We start from the raw sequence: 18,193 nt of genomic DNA on the forward strand, positions 1-18,193 counted from the left end.
TCCTCATCAGGGTTAAATTATGAAAAAACTCAAGTATAAGGACACAGGAGAGTATAGCTTAATTGTGAGTGAGCAGAAGGTATATGAAGAGATAAATAAGCTTAATGTGAATAAGGTTAGAGGATTTGATGACATATCAACATGTATCTCAGGGGAATGTTCCAGGGAATTGGCAGTGACATTCACATGCCTGTTAAATAACAGTTTTATGACAGTACAGATTCCTAGAGTGTGGAAAGAAGGTAAAACTGCATAAAGGTGGTGATAAGGCTGTGATTACAAATTATAGGCCAATCTCAATCTTTGCATTGGGAGTTGTGGTTAAGGTATTGGAAACATTAGTGAGAACTAGGATAGAGAAATGGATTGATAATAATTATTATTATTAACATCTGACCACCATTGAGTCGGAAACTCATCGTGGGAGGAACACACTATTGCACACAATATTCATCCAACAGTGCTTTAAACTGATTCAGTGTGTCTTGTGTCTATACCCACAACACACTCAGAATTATGCTCTGTGATTTTCAGCATGGGCTAGGTAAAGGGAGATCATGTTTTTCTGACTTATAAGTGAAAAATTATCTTGGACAAGGGAGATGCATAGTGAGTTGGATCTCTGCCTGGCTGCCGGATAGATATCAGAAAGTTGTATATGGAGAGTGCAGTATCCTGAAAGAGAAAGTACTAGTGGTGTGTTGCAATGGTCTGTATTGGGACCATTATTGCTTGTATAGCAGTGATGGGATGTTACAATGTTGTGATGTTGCAACAAGCAATAATGGGATGCAAAGTGTACACGTGGTGGGGAAATTTTCTTCTTCTTCTTCATGCATTAGATGTAATATCTGTTGCGACCAAGACTTCATCTTCTTTAATGGTATCTTTTAATATTTTTCTAGGTCTTCCTGTTCTTCTCTTAATCTTTGGTTTCCAACTATAAACTTGTTTTATTATTCTATCTTCACTTCTTCTCTCCACATGTTCAATCCATTTTATTCTTCAGGTTGATACCCAATTGTTTATTGGGGAAACTTTAAAGCAGGTAAAGGAGATGAGAGAGTGGTGGACAAGGACTTCAAATTCAGGGGTCACATTGCACAAGTTGTGAAATCATCACATTAGATAATGACAATGAAGCAGAGGACCCTGATATCCAGAACTAAAGAAGTTATGATTTCATTGTATAAGGCCTTGATCAGGCCTCATATGGATTATTATGCACAGATTTCATCACTGGATTTTCGTGGTGAGTGGAATATGTTAGAAAGGGTTAGAGTTATCCCTTCTCTTCCTCCAATTCATAATTGGAGGAAGAAAACGGATATGATTGAGACATATAAATTAGTCAGGAATTGTTATCAGGTTGATATGGAAGAAAATTTTCAGAATGGGAGAGGGGGTAGAACACAAGGCCATTCCTGGAAACTGTATAAAGAAGGTGTGAGCAGAGGGATGAGGAGCAGGTTCTTATCATAGAGAGTGGTTGGTAAATGGAATGCATTATTTGAGTCTCTGATTCCATGGAGGTCAGATACTAATATTACTACTACTAATAATAACAATACCTCCTCCCCACCTTATTTACATCTTAGTTCTTTTTACATCATAGTAATTCTTGACTGCTAAATAGAAGTTGATGTACTTTGAACATATTATGCAAACTGATTATAATTCGGGATATAATTCTTATGCTATCATTATTCTCTCCAATAATAAACTATCAGTACTTACTCTGCACATTTGGGTTGTAAATACACACAAGAAAGCATTTTACACGATACAACCTTTTTGCTATGAAGCCATGAGAGATCTAAAAATACAATTTGGCATTAAATAAATGATGCATTCCTAAAGAAAACTTTTAAAATCTCAAATATTATTATATTATTTTTCAAAATGCATTTCTTATGTGTGTGTGTAACATCACAAAAATAATGTAGAAAAACATGCTACTTAACAGTAATATAACGCTGATCTTTCCCAAAAGTGACTAAATGAATCTTATAAGCACAGTTACAGAAAGGTAACTATAAAAATTATTATTATTATTATTATTATTCAGGCCTCCAAGGAGTCAAAAGACTCGTCGAGGGAGGTCCTTCCTAAGACATAAAGTCTGTCAAGACTCATCGAGGGGAGGTCCCCCCTGAGAAGCACAAAGTCTATCATACCACTCTTTAAACTCACTGACCGTTCTTGCTCCCACCACTCCATCAGGCAATGCATTCCACGGCTCAACCACCCTCCACACAAAGAAACCACTCCTTACCCTCTTGCTCACAGTTTCCTTTCGTAAGTTCCAGGGATGGCCTATTGTCATCACTCCTTCTCGCTGTTCAACCAAGCGAAAGAACTCCCCAGTGTCAACCCTGTAACCACCTCTCAACAGTTTAAAAGTCTCAATCATATCACCTCTCCTTCTTCTATCCACCAAACTCTGCAGTCCACATTCTCTCAGCCGATCCTCATAACTATCCTTGTAGAGTCCTGAAACCAACTTTCTCATCCGTCTTTGTATCCTTTCCACAGTTAATTTATCCCCTTCAAATCATGGAGATTAAATCTGAGAACAATAGTACAAATGTGGTCTGATCAGGATCTTATACAACGGAATGATAACCCTCTTATCTCTGCAGGTCAGTGTCCTTCTCATAATAGCAGCAATCCTCTGTGTTACCTTCACCACCTTTGCAATATGTCCCCTAAACTTCAGGTTTCTATCAATCATCAACCCCAGATCTCTTGTCTCCCTTACTTCCTCCAGTATAACTCCTCCCATAGAGTATGCAGCATCCCATTGATGTTTCCCAAACCTCAAGACCTTACATTTTGCTGCATTAAACTGATACCCCATTCATTTGCCCATCTATCTAGCTTATTTAAATCCTCTTGCAGGGCTACCACATCTGCACTATTACTAATAATCCTTCCCAGCTTCGCATCATCCGCAAACAACTGAATATCCCCCTGCAATCCACTGGCTATGTCACTGATATAAAGGTTAAACAATATACGTCATAGTACTGAGCCCTGTGGGACCCCACTTGTAAGCCTCTGCTTCCTGGAAACTGCTCCACCATACACAACTCTGATACCTATCAGACAGCCAATCCTGAATCCAGTTGACCAATCTGACATCCAGACCCATGTGCTGCAACTTAAATATCAGCTTATCATGTGGCACCCTGTCAAATGCCTTCGCCAAGTCTAAGAAAATTGCAGTATATGCCTTTCCCTCATCTAATGTTCTTGTAACTTTATTATAAAAGGCTAGCATATTGCTAAAACAAGAGCGTCCTTTCACAAATCCATGTTGATTCTCACAGATAATATTACCCTCATCTGCCCAATGCTGTATACGGTACCTCACTACTTTCTCCAAGATCTTAACAACTACTGATGACACACAGACTGGCCTATAATTACACACTTCCAGTCTGTTACCACGCTTATGCAATGGCACTATCTTACCTTTCTTCCATTCCCTGGGCACCTTTGCCAAAGCCAGACTTTCATTGAAAAGCCACGTTAAAGGCACTGTCAATTCCCTAGCACATTCTCTCAAAACTCGTGGTGAAATACCATCCAGTCGCACAGCTTTACTGACATCCAGAGTACTCAATATCTGGAACACACTCTCCTCCTGTACCTCCAGACCTCGAACCAGTCCTATCCCTCTAGCATTAAAACTGACTCTTCTAGGATGAAATACTCCAATAAAGTGTTCATTGAACAATTCCACTATGTCCTCAGCATCAGTCACTCTATTCCCATTTTTATCCCACAATATCACTCTTCCACAGTCATTTCTCCTCCTACTGGCCACATAGCTAAAAAATTCCCTAGTATTTTCTTTGGATCTTAGGGCCAATCTCCTCTCATATTCCAGTTTCGCTTTCCTTACCACACTAGTCACTCTTCTGGCCTGTGTCTTATATTCCTCATGCATCTCTTCACCTGTCTTCTTATATCTCTTCCATAGCCTCTTTTTCGCATGCAATTCCTGTTTAATATTGTTTGTCATCCACTTTACTCCAAATTGCATCCTCTTCTTCACTCGTGGTATACAACTTACCATTGCTGATAACAAATATTCTTTCACAATTTCCCACGCACTAGTGATATCCCGGCCTTTCAATTCCTCCCTCCATGAAACTTCCCGAAGTTGACGTCTAAGACTATTATAATCACCTGCCTTATAATTCCACATAAGTTCCCGTCTCTTTGATACTCCTGCATGTCTATTCATTTTCCAAGTCAACACCATATGGTCACTCTCTCCAACTAGTGGGAGAGACGTCAACTCAGTTATTATCAACTCTTCTGATGCTATAACCAAATCCAAAACTTTTGAATCTCTTGTTCCCTCTGTTACATGTTGCCTAAGACATTTGTCCCTCAAGAATTCTAGAAATTCCATTCCCCTATTGCTACATGCATCTTCCTCTCTCCAATTTATACTACTGAAGTTAAAATCTCCCATAACAATCATTCTTCTTGCACTTGCCAAACTTAGCTGTCTAAACATCTCCTGGTCCCCATCCTCTGTGCTCCTGGGTGTGTAGCAACACCCCACTAAATATCCTGTCTTGCCTATCTCTACCTCACACCATATGCTCTCAAAATCATTTGTCTCACTTCCTTCCAAATTCTCCACTTTTAGAGGACATAGGTCATCACTTATCATAAGCAGTACCCCACCACCATGCTTTCCCCTCCTATCCTGATGAAAAATGCTATACCCAGCGACTTCTTTTCCTGTTGTTATATCCCCTTCTGTCAACCATGTCTCAGTGATCGCAATAATTTTTGGCCAGGCTGATGCTATCTGTGCCACCAATTCCTCTCCCTTATTCCGGATACTCCTGGGATTAGTATAAAGCATATAAATACCATTGTTTCTATACCCAGCATTATCCCTTCTAGACTCCACTGGGCTCAGTGTTACCTGACATTGTCTCCCTTCTCCCAAGTATCCATTCCCACAAGAAGCCACCCCTGCTATCATCCTCCCTGGGACACACTGACTCGTTCAGAACAGCAATCTCTCCAAATGCCTACGTCTTTCCTCATTCAAATGTAAACGGTCTCTCGCATACAATTCCTCTTTTTCCTCAAACGCACTCCAAGCATCCACATATACCAGTCCTCTCTTGTCACACATTCTCGCTATTATGCCATTCAATATCACCGCTCTTCTGCTCAGCTCATCATTATCATACCTAGGCAACACGCACACTATTTTTCCTTTCTCTGTCTTCTTCCGTACAGTCTCAAGCAAAAATCTCATATCTCTCGCTGCCCGACTTACATTACCACTCAAGTCATTTGTTCCTACCATCACAATCATCTCATCCACCCTTTCACCTCTCTTAATTACCATAGCCACCCTTTCTATTGTTCCTCCTGGCAAACACTCCTCACGCATCCTATCTTGAACACCACGGATCATTGAGTCGCCATACATTATACCTCTTACCATTCCCTCGCTCCTATTGTTTCCATTCTCTCCTCTTCTTTCATTTCCATACCTCTCTCTTCTACTGTTTCCATTCTCTCCTCTTCTAACACTCCCATACCTCTCTCTCATTCCATCTCTCCTACCATTTCCATTCTCTCCTCTTCTAGCACTTCCATATCTCTCTCTCTCGTTCCGTCTCTCCTACTGTTTCCATCCTCTCGTCTGCTAGCATTCCCATACCTCATTCTCATTCCCTCTCTTCTACTGTTTCCATTCTCTCCTCTTCTAGCACCCCCATACCTCTCACTCATACTCCCTAAATTCTCTCTCTCTCTCCTACTCTGATTCGCCTTGCATTTATCTCTTCCATTCTCCTAATCTTATCTTTCATACTTCTGCTCTCATTCACAAGACATTCCACCTCCTCTTTCAACTCATCTATCTCCCTCTGCAGGTCAGTCACTCTTAATCTAAATTCACTCTTCAATGGTCTGTAATAGTGAATATATACTTAAAGCACAACTTGCTGGAAAAATTTTGTTTTTAATTTTATACAACTCTGAAAAAAGGTCATCAAAATGGAATAATTCATTTTTAATTCAGTTAATAACTTTACCAGATTCATAAAACTATATATTGTAGAAAAGATGAATCTATACAACATTATCTTCCTTTTTATTGCTTGTTACTAATATCACATGTTTCCAGTAACTTAAAAACATTTCAAAAATATATGTAATTTCATATTCACCAATAAATGAACTGATGATCTGCATGTTTGTTACGAGTAAGAGAAATTACAAGAATTAAACAGCAAACTCAATGTAAAATATTGTGTGTAAGACATGGTGTGAAATATAACACAATAGTGGTAGTTACAAGGTCAACCATGCAGGCATGGACTGGTGAGACTAGGCAAGCACCAGAAAAAACAAGTGGCATTAATGACATAGACTTTTCAAAAATGATTCAATGTCATGAATGTAATATATATGCATGGCGGAGTGTAAGAAATGTGTTTATGGAGATAGAGAGAAGAAAGGGGAGATGACAGAAAGTATGGATTTGCAGGAAGCGCGATATATTATTAAACCATGAAGCAATGAATGCAAAACAGACGGAAAGTATAGAAGATGGCATAAATGAAAGGAAAGCTAGTTAAACTGAGGGAGTAAAAGAATGCAGAAGTGAAAGTTAGTGATAATGGAGCAAAAGAAAGTAATGAGGAAACAGAAGATGTGGCAGAACAACAGGTAGCCAGAGTGTGAGAGTGACAAAGAGTGAAATTCTTGGAATGCAAGATTGGATGAAGTAGTTATTGAAAATGAAAAATGAAGTGACGAATTTCCACTAAATGTCTAACAGAGTGATGTTAGACATTTAGTAGAAATTAATGAGTGTGCAAGAGAACAGAATGAAAGAAAAATGAATAAAAAAGATGATGAGTAATTGCATGATAGCAGTATATGGAGATTCAATAGTTAGAGGATTAGTTAATGAGAGCTTCCATAATGTCTGACATTCAGGAGGTAGAATGAGTAGGATAATTCAGGCATTGGACATGAGGAAGAAATGAGCAGGAGAGTTAATGATGACTGTAGGGACAAATGATCTAAGTGGATATCAGGAGCATGTGAGAGCAAATATCAGGAAGTTAGAGAAGAGTGAAAGATAACAGTGTAGTGGGAAGGGTTCTCAATGTGTTACCAAGGTATGTCAAGGATGAGTCATGATGGAGAGCCAAAATCATGAGAGGTATGCTAGTGGAACTGTGTGAGGAGAAGGGAGTACAGATTTTAGATGTATGGCATGTGTCTGAGGGAAGAATGAAATTACACAGGCAGGTTGCATCCTGTCTGTGTAATTTCATTGCAACTGAATGGTTTTGGATTGAATGCACAGGAGAAACTGTTGTTGGATGGAAGTACAGTGTGTGATGCATGCAAGAGATCACATTCAAGAGATGAAGTGAAAAATCAGGACAGTGGTATTGGAGAGAGAGAAGTGCTTGCCAGTGAAAACAGTGGTGGTGGTGTGAGAGATGAAGAGAGAATGGGAATGCAAGAGAAACAGGGAAATGGAGGAGCCCAGATGGACAGGGAAACATTGCATAGAAAGAGAGGATGCTGAAAGTGATAGTGAATGTGAGTATGAAGATAGAGTATATTGCAATGTGGGTGGAAAAGTTGAGACTGAGCAGATATACATATGTGTGATATATATATATATATATGATAAAGGTGATTGGACAGGGGTGGTGGTGGGGAGGAAATATTATTATTATTATTTGACACCTTCAGGGAGTCCGACTCATTGAGGGAGGACACCTGCTCTACAACTCCGTCTCCACCATTCAATCACCAACTGACTGCAACTACACCGATGCCATCTACTGCCGACCACCACTGGTATTTCCACAGACAATCACAAACATCCATGCCCACAGCGGGATTTGAACCCGCAGCCTTTTGGCTAAAGAGCGGATATGCTATCCACTCGGCCAACCAGGCCAGCAAATAACAACAAGTGACTTGGATATGTCTGGTTGTAGACCTAAAAATGAATCACTGTATTTCTTTACAAATGCCAGAAGCATCAGAAAGAAGGGATATGAAATGTTATGAATGATAAGAAGTATCAGAAATAAAGAGGATGAAATGGTTTCAGTGATTGAGTTTATTCACCCCAAAATCATTGGAATAAGTGAAACATGGTTGAATGAAGATGATATTCTAATAGGAATAGAAATGGAAGGATATGGTATTTTTTGCAAGGACAGAAAAAACAAGAAGGGAAGGGGGAGTGCTGTTGATGATAGTAGGAGAAACCCTATGTTAACGTAAGGTAGACATGAAAGAGAAAAATAGTGGCAATGGTTAGGAGGCAGTGTGGTGTAATGTCAAGGTTGAAGGGAAGATATATTTAGTTGGATGCTGTTATAGGCCAAGAAATGTAAAGAGTGGTGATAAAGAAATGTATAAAAAACTTGGATTAGTGAACAAAGGAAGGGTAATTATTATGGGTGTCTTTAATTATCACTGTATTGACTGGAATGAAGAGATAGCATTTGGCAATAAAGAAAATGAATTTCACCAGTTCTTGAGAGATAACTATCTCAGACAGCATGCATTAAAATTACATTCCCCATTCACAATTACATTCTCTGATTATCAGAGAATATAATTGTCAGTGGGGAGGGGGTATCACACTTCCCTCCAGATGGTGAGAGTGATCATCTCGGTTATTGCTAGCCATATGCAGACTTCTGTGAGGAAAGGATATATGAGGAATTATAAGGATGTTGATTATGACAAGCTTAGGAGACAGCTTGAAGCTATAGCATGAATGAGGAGTTGAGCAGTAAGGAAATAAATGCTGCTTAGGAACTGAGAAAGAAATATATAATAGCATCAATGTGTGATTTTATTCTGAAAACCAAAAGGCTGAATAAGGTAGATATAAAATGGATGAAAGGGGAGACTTAAGCATGAAATCTGGAAGAAGAAGGTACTCTGTAGACAGTACAAGATGAATAATGGTAATCATCAGTTACATGAACAGTATAAAGAACAATCCAGGAGAGCGACTCAGTTAAGAAGGAAAACAAAAGTGCAATATGAGCGGAAATTGGTAAATCAGGCAAAGAAAAATGCTAGAGTTTTCTTAGATATATGGCAAGTTGAAGGTAGAATAAATCATGATAAGATGATGTTAATGGGTGAAAATGGCAGAAAGGTAACTGCTGCAGAAGATATTGTTGAGGTATTCAGTGATGAATTTATAAAGATGTTTCATCCTGATCAAGGTGAAATCATGAGGAAATTATATACAGAGGATATATATCCATCATTAGTGCTTGGGAAATTGTGAAGGGATATTTGTTAGCAGCAATAGTAAGCTGTATTCCGCGAGTGAAGAAGAGGCTACAATTTGGAGTAAAGTGAATGACAAACAATATTAAAAAGGAACTGCATGCGAAAAAGGGGCTATGGAAGAGATATAAGGAGACAGGTGAAGAAAAGATGCATGAAGAATATAAGACCCAGGCCAGGAGAGTGACTAGGATGGTAAGGAAAGCAAAACTGGAATATGAGAAGCGATTGGCCAAAAGATCCAAAGAAAATCCTAGGGAATTTTTTAGCTATGTGGCCAATAGGAGGAGAAATGACTGTGGAAGAATAACATTTTGGGATAAAAATGGGAATAGAGCGACTGATGCAGAGGACATAGTGGAATTGTTCAATGAACACTTTATTGGAGTATTTCATCCTGGAGGAGTAAATTTTAATACTAGATGGATAGGCAGATATGAGGTTTAGAAGTGCAGGAGGAGAGCGAGTTCAAATATTGAGTACTCTGGATGTCAATAAAGCTATGGCATAAGTGCTACGGCCCTTACCATTGCATAAGGGCGGTAACAGACTGGAGGTGTCTAATTATAGATCAGTTTGTGTGTCATCAGTAGTTATTAAGATCTTGGAGAAATTAGTGAGGAACTGTATACAGCATTGGGCAGATGAGGGTAATGTTATCTGTAAGAGTCAACATGGATTTGTGAAGGGGCACTCTTGTTTTAGTGATATGCTAGCCTTTTATAATACAGTTAAAACAGTAGATGAGGGAAAGGCATATACTGCCATTTTCTTGGAATAAGAGAAGGCATTTGACAGGGTGCCACGTGATAAGCTGATATTTAAGTTGCAGCACAATGGTGTGGATGTCAGGTTGATAAACTGGATTCAGGATTGGCTGTCCGGTAGGTATCAGAGATTTGTATATGGTGGGGCAGTTTTAAGGAGGCAGAGAGTTACAAGAGGGGTCCCACAGGGCTCAGTACTGGGACGTATATTGTTTAATCTTTATATCAATGACATTGTCAGTGGATTGCATTGCAGGGGGATATTCAGTCGTTTGCTGATGATGCAAAGCTGGGAAGGGTTATTAGTAATAGTGCAGATGTTATAGCCTGGCAAAAGGATTTGAATAAGCTAGACAGATGGGTAAATGAATGGGGAATGACAGTTTAATGCAACAAAATGTAAGGTCTTGAGGTTTGGGACACATCGAGGGGATGCTGAATACTCTATTGGAGGAGCTATACTGGAGGAAGTAGGGGAGACAAGAGAACTGGGGTTGATGATTGATAGAAACCTGAAATTTAGGGGACATATTGCGAAGGTCGTGAAGGTAACACAGAGGATTGCTGCTATAATGAAAAGGACACTAACCTGCAGAGATAAAAGAGTTATCATTCCGTTGTATAAGACCCTGATCAGACCACAGTTGGACTATTGTTCTCAGATTTGGTCCCAAGATTTGAAGGGGATAAATTAACTGTGGAAAGGGTACAAAGGTGGATAACAAAGATGGTTTCAAGACTATACAATGTTAGTTATCAGGATTGGTTGAGGGAATGTGGACTGCAGAGTTTGGTGGATAGAAGAAGGAGAGGTGATATGATTGAGACTTTTAAACTATTGAGAGGTGGTTACAGGGTTTACACTGGGGAGTTCTTTTGCTTGGTTGAACAGTGGGAAGGAGTGATGACAAGAGGCCATCCCTGGAAGTTACGAAAGGAAACTGTGAGTAAGAGGGTGAGGAGTGGTTTCTTTGCATGGAGGGTGGTTGAACAATGGAATGCATTGCCTGATAGAGTGGTGAGAGTGAGAACGGTCAATGAGTTTAAGGAATGGTATGATAGACATTGTGTTTCCTAGGCGGGAGATCCCACAATGAGTCTTGATAGACTTTGTGTTTCTTAGGAAAGACCTCCTACAATGAGTCTTTTCACTCCATGGAGGCTTGAGTAATAATAATAATAATAATATTAAATCTGGTGTCAGACAAGGATGTATATTATCTATATGGATCACATTATGAAGTAAAGCGGTATTAAACCTGATATCAAAATTGGATATGATAATCTCAACTCTACTTTATTCATATAATGTTATATCTTTAAATAAATCCAGTAAATCCAGTACAGGTCTGCATTATTCCCTGACTAAATTGAATAACAGCTGTAATAAATTTGGTATGAATATCAGCAATAACAACTGAATGAAATCTGGCTGCAGAAATATTGAATATATCAATTGCATCGTGAATGAAGAACCTATAAAACAAGTAAACCATTTCAGCTACTTAGGCACAATTTGTAGTGAAGATGGTAAATTAAATATGGAAATAGACAACAGAATCAACAAAGCTGGTATGGTAGGAAGTCAACTGAATAAATCAATATGGAATAAGACAGAAATGAATCAAAACACTAAATTAGTTGCATACAAGACAGTGTTCAAACCAATTTTAACTTATGGATCTGAGAAATGTGTTAGAAATAAAACACTCGACCAAAGACTAGAGACCACAGATGTGAGGGTCCTGAGAAAGAATATAGGCATGAACGGATAGCATCAAAGGCAATATCATATTAAAAACGACAATATTAGGAAAGATCTTGACATTGTCAGCATCCAGGAATGTGTCAGCAGAGCTAATCTCAAGTGGTATGGTCACTTAAGCAGAATGAGAGAGGAAAGATTAGCAAAACAAGTGTTCTCTGCCAGGTTGGCAAGGAAAAAACCAGAGGAAGACCAAGATACAAGTGGATTGATATGTTAAAAAGTGCCTCAGAAGACAGAAATATAAGCTCTGATAATGTTGGAGTCTTCACAGGTAACCGATTGTTCCGGAGGAAAATTGTGGCTAGTAAGTTAGTAATGATAAGGTCTTCATATAGTACTATCGTAATATTCTGCATACCCCTTCAGGGGTATGTGTCAGGAATTTATTATTATTATTAAGGGAGACTTCCAGAGAGTCAGAGACTCATCAAGGTACACCACATACTACAAGCATCATACTTATTCTTGAATTCATTCACACTGCTTGCACTCACAACATCCAAAGGCAATCCATTCCAATCATGCACATTCCTATGAGAGAAAAATCTAACCCGTCACACCCTTCTTGTGGCTTTCATTCTCAGCTTCTAAGGATGCCATCATGTCCTTTCCTCACCCTCATAAATTGAAATCCTGTATGACCCTTTCAGAAGTTTGTAAGTCTCAATCATATCACCCCCTCTTTCTCCTGTTTGCTAGTGTCTGCAGTCTACAAATTCTCAATCTGTCTATATTCATACTCAGTATTCCACAATCCTGATATCATTTTAACACTCTTCTTTGTACTCTCTCCAATATATGAAGATCACAACGGAAACCAGGAGACAACGTCTGCGTACAGTAGTCCTAGTGAGGTCTTATCAAGGCCTTGTAAAGAGGCAAAATGACATCCTTATCTTTACATGTGAATGTTCATTTTAGTATTGCAATTATCTTTTGAGTTGTATTTGCAATCTTTGCCACATGACCCCTGAACTTCAACTTCCTATCTATTAACACTCGAAGATCCCTAGCCTCATCAGTTTCTGCTAGCCTAATCCCACCAATAGGATATCTAATCATGCTGAAGTGAATGACTTTACATTTATTCACATTGAACTGACATCCATTTTTCCCATGTCCACAATTCCGGCCTATTCAATCATTCTGCATATCAACAGCATTCCTGATTACCCTACCTATCTTTGCATCATCAGCAAATAATTGTATGTTGCTTGTCAAATCTTTCCCAATATCCTCAATGTACATATTAAATAACAGTGGACCTAGCACTAATCTTTGTAGTACACCACTTGTTACCTTAAACCTTGCAGACTCAGATCCCCTGTATACCACTTTTTGATATCTGTCATTCACAGTGGTGAGCTATGGAAATTTTAACAAAGGGCTCGCATCATTGAGCAAAAAAAAAAAAAAAAAGCCTAACTTAGCCCTTATAATACTTACCATATTGCGACTTTGTAGAGCTTCTGACAGATATGATAATTCCTGTAGGATATCAATTGGAAAATGAGGAATGGAAAAATCGGTGGGCCCTGACAGGATTCCAGTGGAGGCATGGAAGGCACTGGGGGAAGAGGGAATTGACCTGCTGTGACCTGTTCATGAGAGTTTGCCAACAGGAAAATATACCCGAGAAATAGAGAGAGAGAGTACTCTTGATCCCATCTACAAGGGTAAAGGGGATGGTACAAGACTGTAAGAATTAAAGAGGAATAAAGTTGATGTCCCACACAATGAAAATCCTAGAAAGGGTTCTTGATGGAAGATTGAGGAAGGAGGTGGAGATTGCAAAGGAAAAATTTGGCTTCATGCCTGGTAGATCAACAACAGATGCTATCTTTGGGTTACGGCAGATGATGGAAAAGTTTCAGGAGAAACAACGGGAGCTACATCTGGCATTTATTGATCTGGAGAAAGAATACAATAGAGTGCCAAGGCAAGAAGTCTGGAGGTGTCTGAGAGAGAAGAAGGTACTGGAGAAATATGTCAGGTTGGTGCAGGAGATGTACAGAAATATGAAGACAAGAGTTCGGACCTGTCTGGGACAGACATAAAGTTTTCAAGTAACAGTTGGCTTGCATCAAGGGTCAGCATTAAGTCGGTTTCTGTTTAATATTGTGATGGAGCTAGTGAAGAAGGAGGTGAGAGAAGATGCGCCTTGGACAATGTTGTATGCAGATGATATCTTGCTGTGTGCAGATTCAAGAGAAGAAGTGGGAACTAAACTGGAAAGATGGAGAAAAGTACTGGAAGAGAGAGGTATGAGACTGAGCAGAAGTAAGACAGAGTATATGTGTTGCACAGTGAGCGGCGGCCAGGAGACAGATCTGGAGATGGAAGGAAATGTAATCAGGAAGGTGAGGGACTTGAGATACTTAGGTTCAACAGTGGAAGAAGATGGAGGGGCTGAGAAGGAAGTGGGATGCAGGATACAAGCAAGTTGGAGGAACTGGAGGAAGATGGCTGGAGTGTTATGTGATAAGAGGGTGCCGATCAATCTGAAAGGCAAAATCTATAGGACAGTAGTAAGGCCAGCTATGACGTATGCTATGGAAACTGTGGCCCTGAGGAAAAATAACATCAGCAGGATGGAAGTAGCAGAGATGAGAATGCTTAGGTGGATGTGTGGTGTGACCAGAAAGGATCGTCTGAGAAATGACTATGTGATGGGAACAGTGAAAGTTATGAACTTAGGAGTGAAGATACAGGAGGCAAGGTTGAGATGGTTTGGTCATGTGATGAGGAGAGAGGACGAATATGAGGGAAGAAGGGTCATGCAGATGGATGTGCAAGGAAGGAGGAAGTGTGGGCAGCCAAAGAAGGCAGCCAAAGAAGACAGCCCAAGACAGGAGGATGTGGGGGAGACTCATCGTCAACAGTGACCCCACTTAAGTGGAAGAAGCTGCAGAAGAAGAAGAAGATCAATCATTAATGCTAGATCTTTTAAAAATTCCAAATTGAGAAGTCGGTTTAAAAAGCCCTTATATTTATGATTCGATGAAAAATAAAGCTGGGTAATTTCTCCACAAAGCAAGAGCTGTTTGTAAACTGCAAGCTGCCCATTGTGATCCAAACACAGCCGATCTTCAAAATTTGGATACCAAGATCTTTTGCAATCATATTTAATTCTCGTTGATTTTTTGGTGATTGATGATAAAAAAGCATATAATCTATCCATAAATATTTCAAAATGATTTATTTCTTGAATGTTTTTTATCGAATCATCTAATGCAGGGGTTCTCAACCTTTTTCCAGTGGCATACCACTATATTTAATTCAAGATATTAGATGTACCAGTAAGGCAGTGGCTCATGTACCACCAGTGGTATGCGTACCATAGGTTAAGAATCTTTGATCTAATGCTAAGTGTAAACAATGAGCGCAATGCCAAATCACAACGTTGGGAAATTTTTGTATAAGTTTGATAGTAACACCTGATTTGTTTCCTAACATTACACTAGCTCCATCAGAACAAAATGCAATGAAATTATTTTTTATATAGTTATCAGAAAATCCATATGAATTTAAAGTAGCAATTATAGTAGCATGTATACATTCCACGGTGGTATTTTCTAGTTCTACAAGAGTATTAAACAAGAAGAACAAGGGGCTTGCAAATTTGAGAAAAATTTAACAAAGGGCTCACTTGAGTCCCCGTGAGCCCCTTGTAGCTCACCACTGGTCAATCAACCATCCTCTTATCCATGCTAATATTGTATAACTGAAACCCATTTTCTCCGATTTATGCAATAGTCTACCATGCTGTATTCTGTCAAAAGCCTTAGCAAAATCCAAAAGCATCATGATATATCCATTTCCCTTGTCTAGTTCAATGGTAACATTGTTATAGAATGTAAGCAAGTTGCTACCAACTTGTATGTATCTATCATATCGTCCTTCTTCCTCCTGTTAATCCTATAACAACCCTATATCCACTAGACTCTGCAATTTGCATCATCTCAACCTCTCTTCATATTCAACATTCCAGAGATCAGAAACTATTTTGGTCAATGGTCTATGATTCTTCTCAAACATCTCTTCATTCTTTTGGAAACCAGGTGACAAAATCTGTGCACAGTAGTCGATATGTGTCCTAATTCTACAAATCAGAGTTCCCTGCATCATTGCCAGAATTCATTGTGTTGTCCTCATAATTTTGGCAATATGTCCTCTAAATTTTAGATCCTTATCTAAAATCCACCATCACCCCAAAGATCTCTTATTTCCTCCACCTCCAACAATATATCAGACCACACTTAGACTATTGTTCTCAGATTTGGTCCCCAGAATTTGAAGGGGATAAATTAACTATTGAAAGGGTACAAAGGTAGATAACAATGATGGTTTCAGGATTGTACAATGTTAGTTATGAGGATCGGCTGAGGGAATGTGGACTGCAGAGTTTGGCAGATAGAAGAAGAAGAGGTGATATGATCGAGACTTTTAAACTGTTGAGAAGTGGTTACAGGGTTGACACTGGTGGAGTTCTTTCACTTGATTGAACAGTGGGAAGGAGTGGTGATAAGGTGCTATCCCTGGAAGTTACCGGAGGAAATTGTGAGCAAGAGGGTGAGGAGTGGTTTCTTTGTGTGGAGGGTGGTTGAACCGTAGAATGCCTTGCCTGATAGAGTTGTGAGAGCGAGAATGGTCAATGAGTTTAAGGAGTAGTATGATAGACTGTATTTCCTAGGAGGGACCTCCCAAGACGAGTCTTGATAGACTTTGTGTTTCTTAGGAAGGACCCCCCCCCCTCGATGAGTCATTTGACTCCATGGAGGCCTGAATAATAATAATAATAATAATATTGCAACCTAGAGTAAAGTCCACATCCTATCTTTGTTTTCCAAAATTTAAAACCTTACATTTCACTACATCGAACTGGCATCTCCACTCCCATGCCCACTCACTCAGTCTATTAAGTGTCTGTTCCTCAGTCCTGTAAGGCTACAACATCTCTCTTCTCCTCGCAGTTCATCCTAACTTTGCATCATCTACAACATTTATATATCCCCATTCAAATCTTCCCCAATATCATTAACATGCAGGTTAAATAACAAAGGCCTTAAAACAGACCCCTGAGGCACACCACTAGTGACTTTCTCCTTCTGTGATATTGCTCTCCCCATACACAACTTCTTGATACCTATCAGACAGTGAATCTTCCATCTAATGCACTAGTCTAATATACAACCCTATTTGCTCTAGTTTGATCATCGACATATCATATGGTAATCTATCAAAAGACTTTGCAAAGTCTATAAATCTATAACAACCACTTACACACTACTGTATATCCAACTCCCACATCCAATGCTGCTGTCACCTTATTGTAATAAGTAATAGATTACTAACACATAACCTCCCTTTATCAAATCCATGCTGTCCATCAAAGTTAATACCATTGTTGTTGATCTGATTCTGATCCTGAATCTCACCAGCCTTTCCAACACTTTAACCACAACACCAGACACACAGATTGGCCTATAATTTGATGCATGAATTCTGTCACCTCCTTTATGAAGCAGTACAACCTTGCCTTCCTGCAACTCCTTTGGAAGTTAACCAAATGTAAATAACAACAGTTAAGCTAAGGTGCAATAAAATTCAGTTTTAAAATAGAATTTTCTTAATATTTGGAAATGTTCGTTACCAATAACCATCTGCAAAACATACAAATGCAGTAGACATTTTTATTCAATGCAGAGAGAGCAGATTTTGGTTTAGTATACATTATTAGAATAACAAAAAAACAATTCTTTTGTGCAACACCTACGAAAATTATAATTTTCATAGCAAATGATGCATGCATTATAAAAAAAAAATTAAATAAATAAATAAACCGTACCTGAGTATATATCGTCATCAAACTGAGTATTTATAATGGTAGTAAAGCGAAACGTTTCAGGAGTCCATAATGCTTTACTATCTACTAGAGGTAACTGGGCATCTTCATTAACTTCCAAATTATATGATTGGCAAGAAATCTAGAAGTTAAGGAATAGCTCTTTTAAATTAACTGGACACAATAATAGTACTTAAACAGTTTGGGATAACATTTTCAGTTTTTATTTCATTTAAACTTTAAAATAATATTTCCCTATTGAGTATGTGTTACTACATCAGAGTCCAAAAGCTAAGGATGAACACTATTTCTGAAATCTGCAACTGCAAATTGAGACAAATCAACTTGTTGCAATTTGTATAATAGACACTTTTGAGCAAAAATCGAGAACACATTCAAATTTTCAAATTACACACAAAGGGATCACCTGGTAGCACTCAATTGGATAAAATTCCAAAGGATGCACTTTCTTCA

The 18,193-nt window shown here is 38.8% G+C and overlaps 1 protein-coding gene across 1 annotated transcript in view; it reads right to left on the reverse strand.

The window, feature by feature from the left end:
- The window catches only part of LOC150107076 (nitric oxide synthase, inducible-like), a 317,964-nt gene that overhangs the window by 99,039 nt on the left and 200,732 nt on the right, over positions 1–18,193 (reverse strand). Inside the window, exon 11 of the mRNA XM_090391607.1 lies at positions 17,723–17,861. Coding sequence (XP_090247733.1) covers positions 17,723–17,861 — 139 coding nt within the window. The remainder of the gene's footprint in view (positions 1–17,722; positions 17,862–18,193) is intronic.

Source organism: Typopeltis vanoorti, chromosome 4 (assembly GCF_054136105.1).
Source record: "Typopeltis vanoorti isolate ZY-2024b chromosome 4, IOZ_Tvanoo_1.0, whole genome shotgun sequence".
NCBI classification, from domain to species: Eukaryota; Metazoa; Arthropoda; class Arachnida; order Uropygi; family Thelyphonidae; genus Typopeltis; species Typopeltis vanoorti.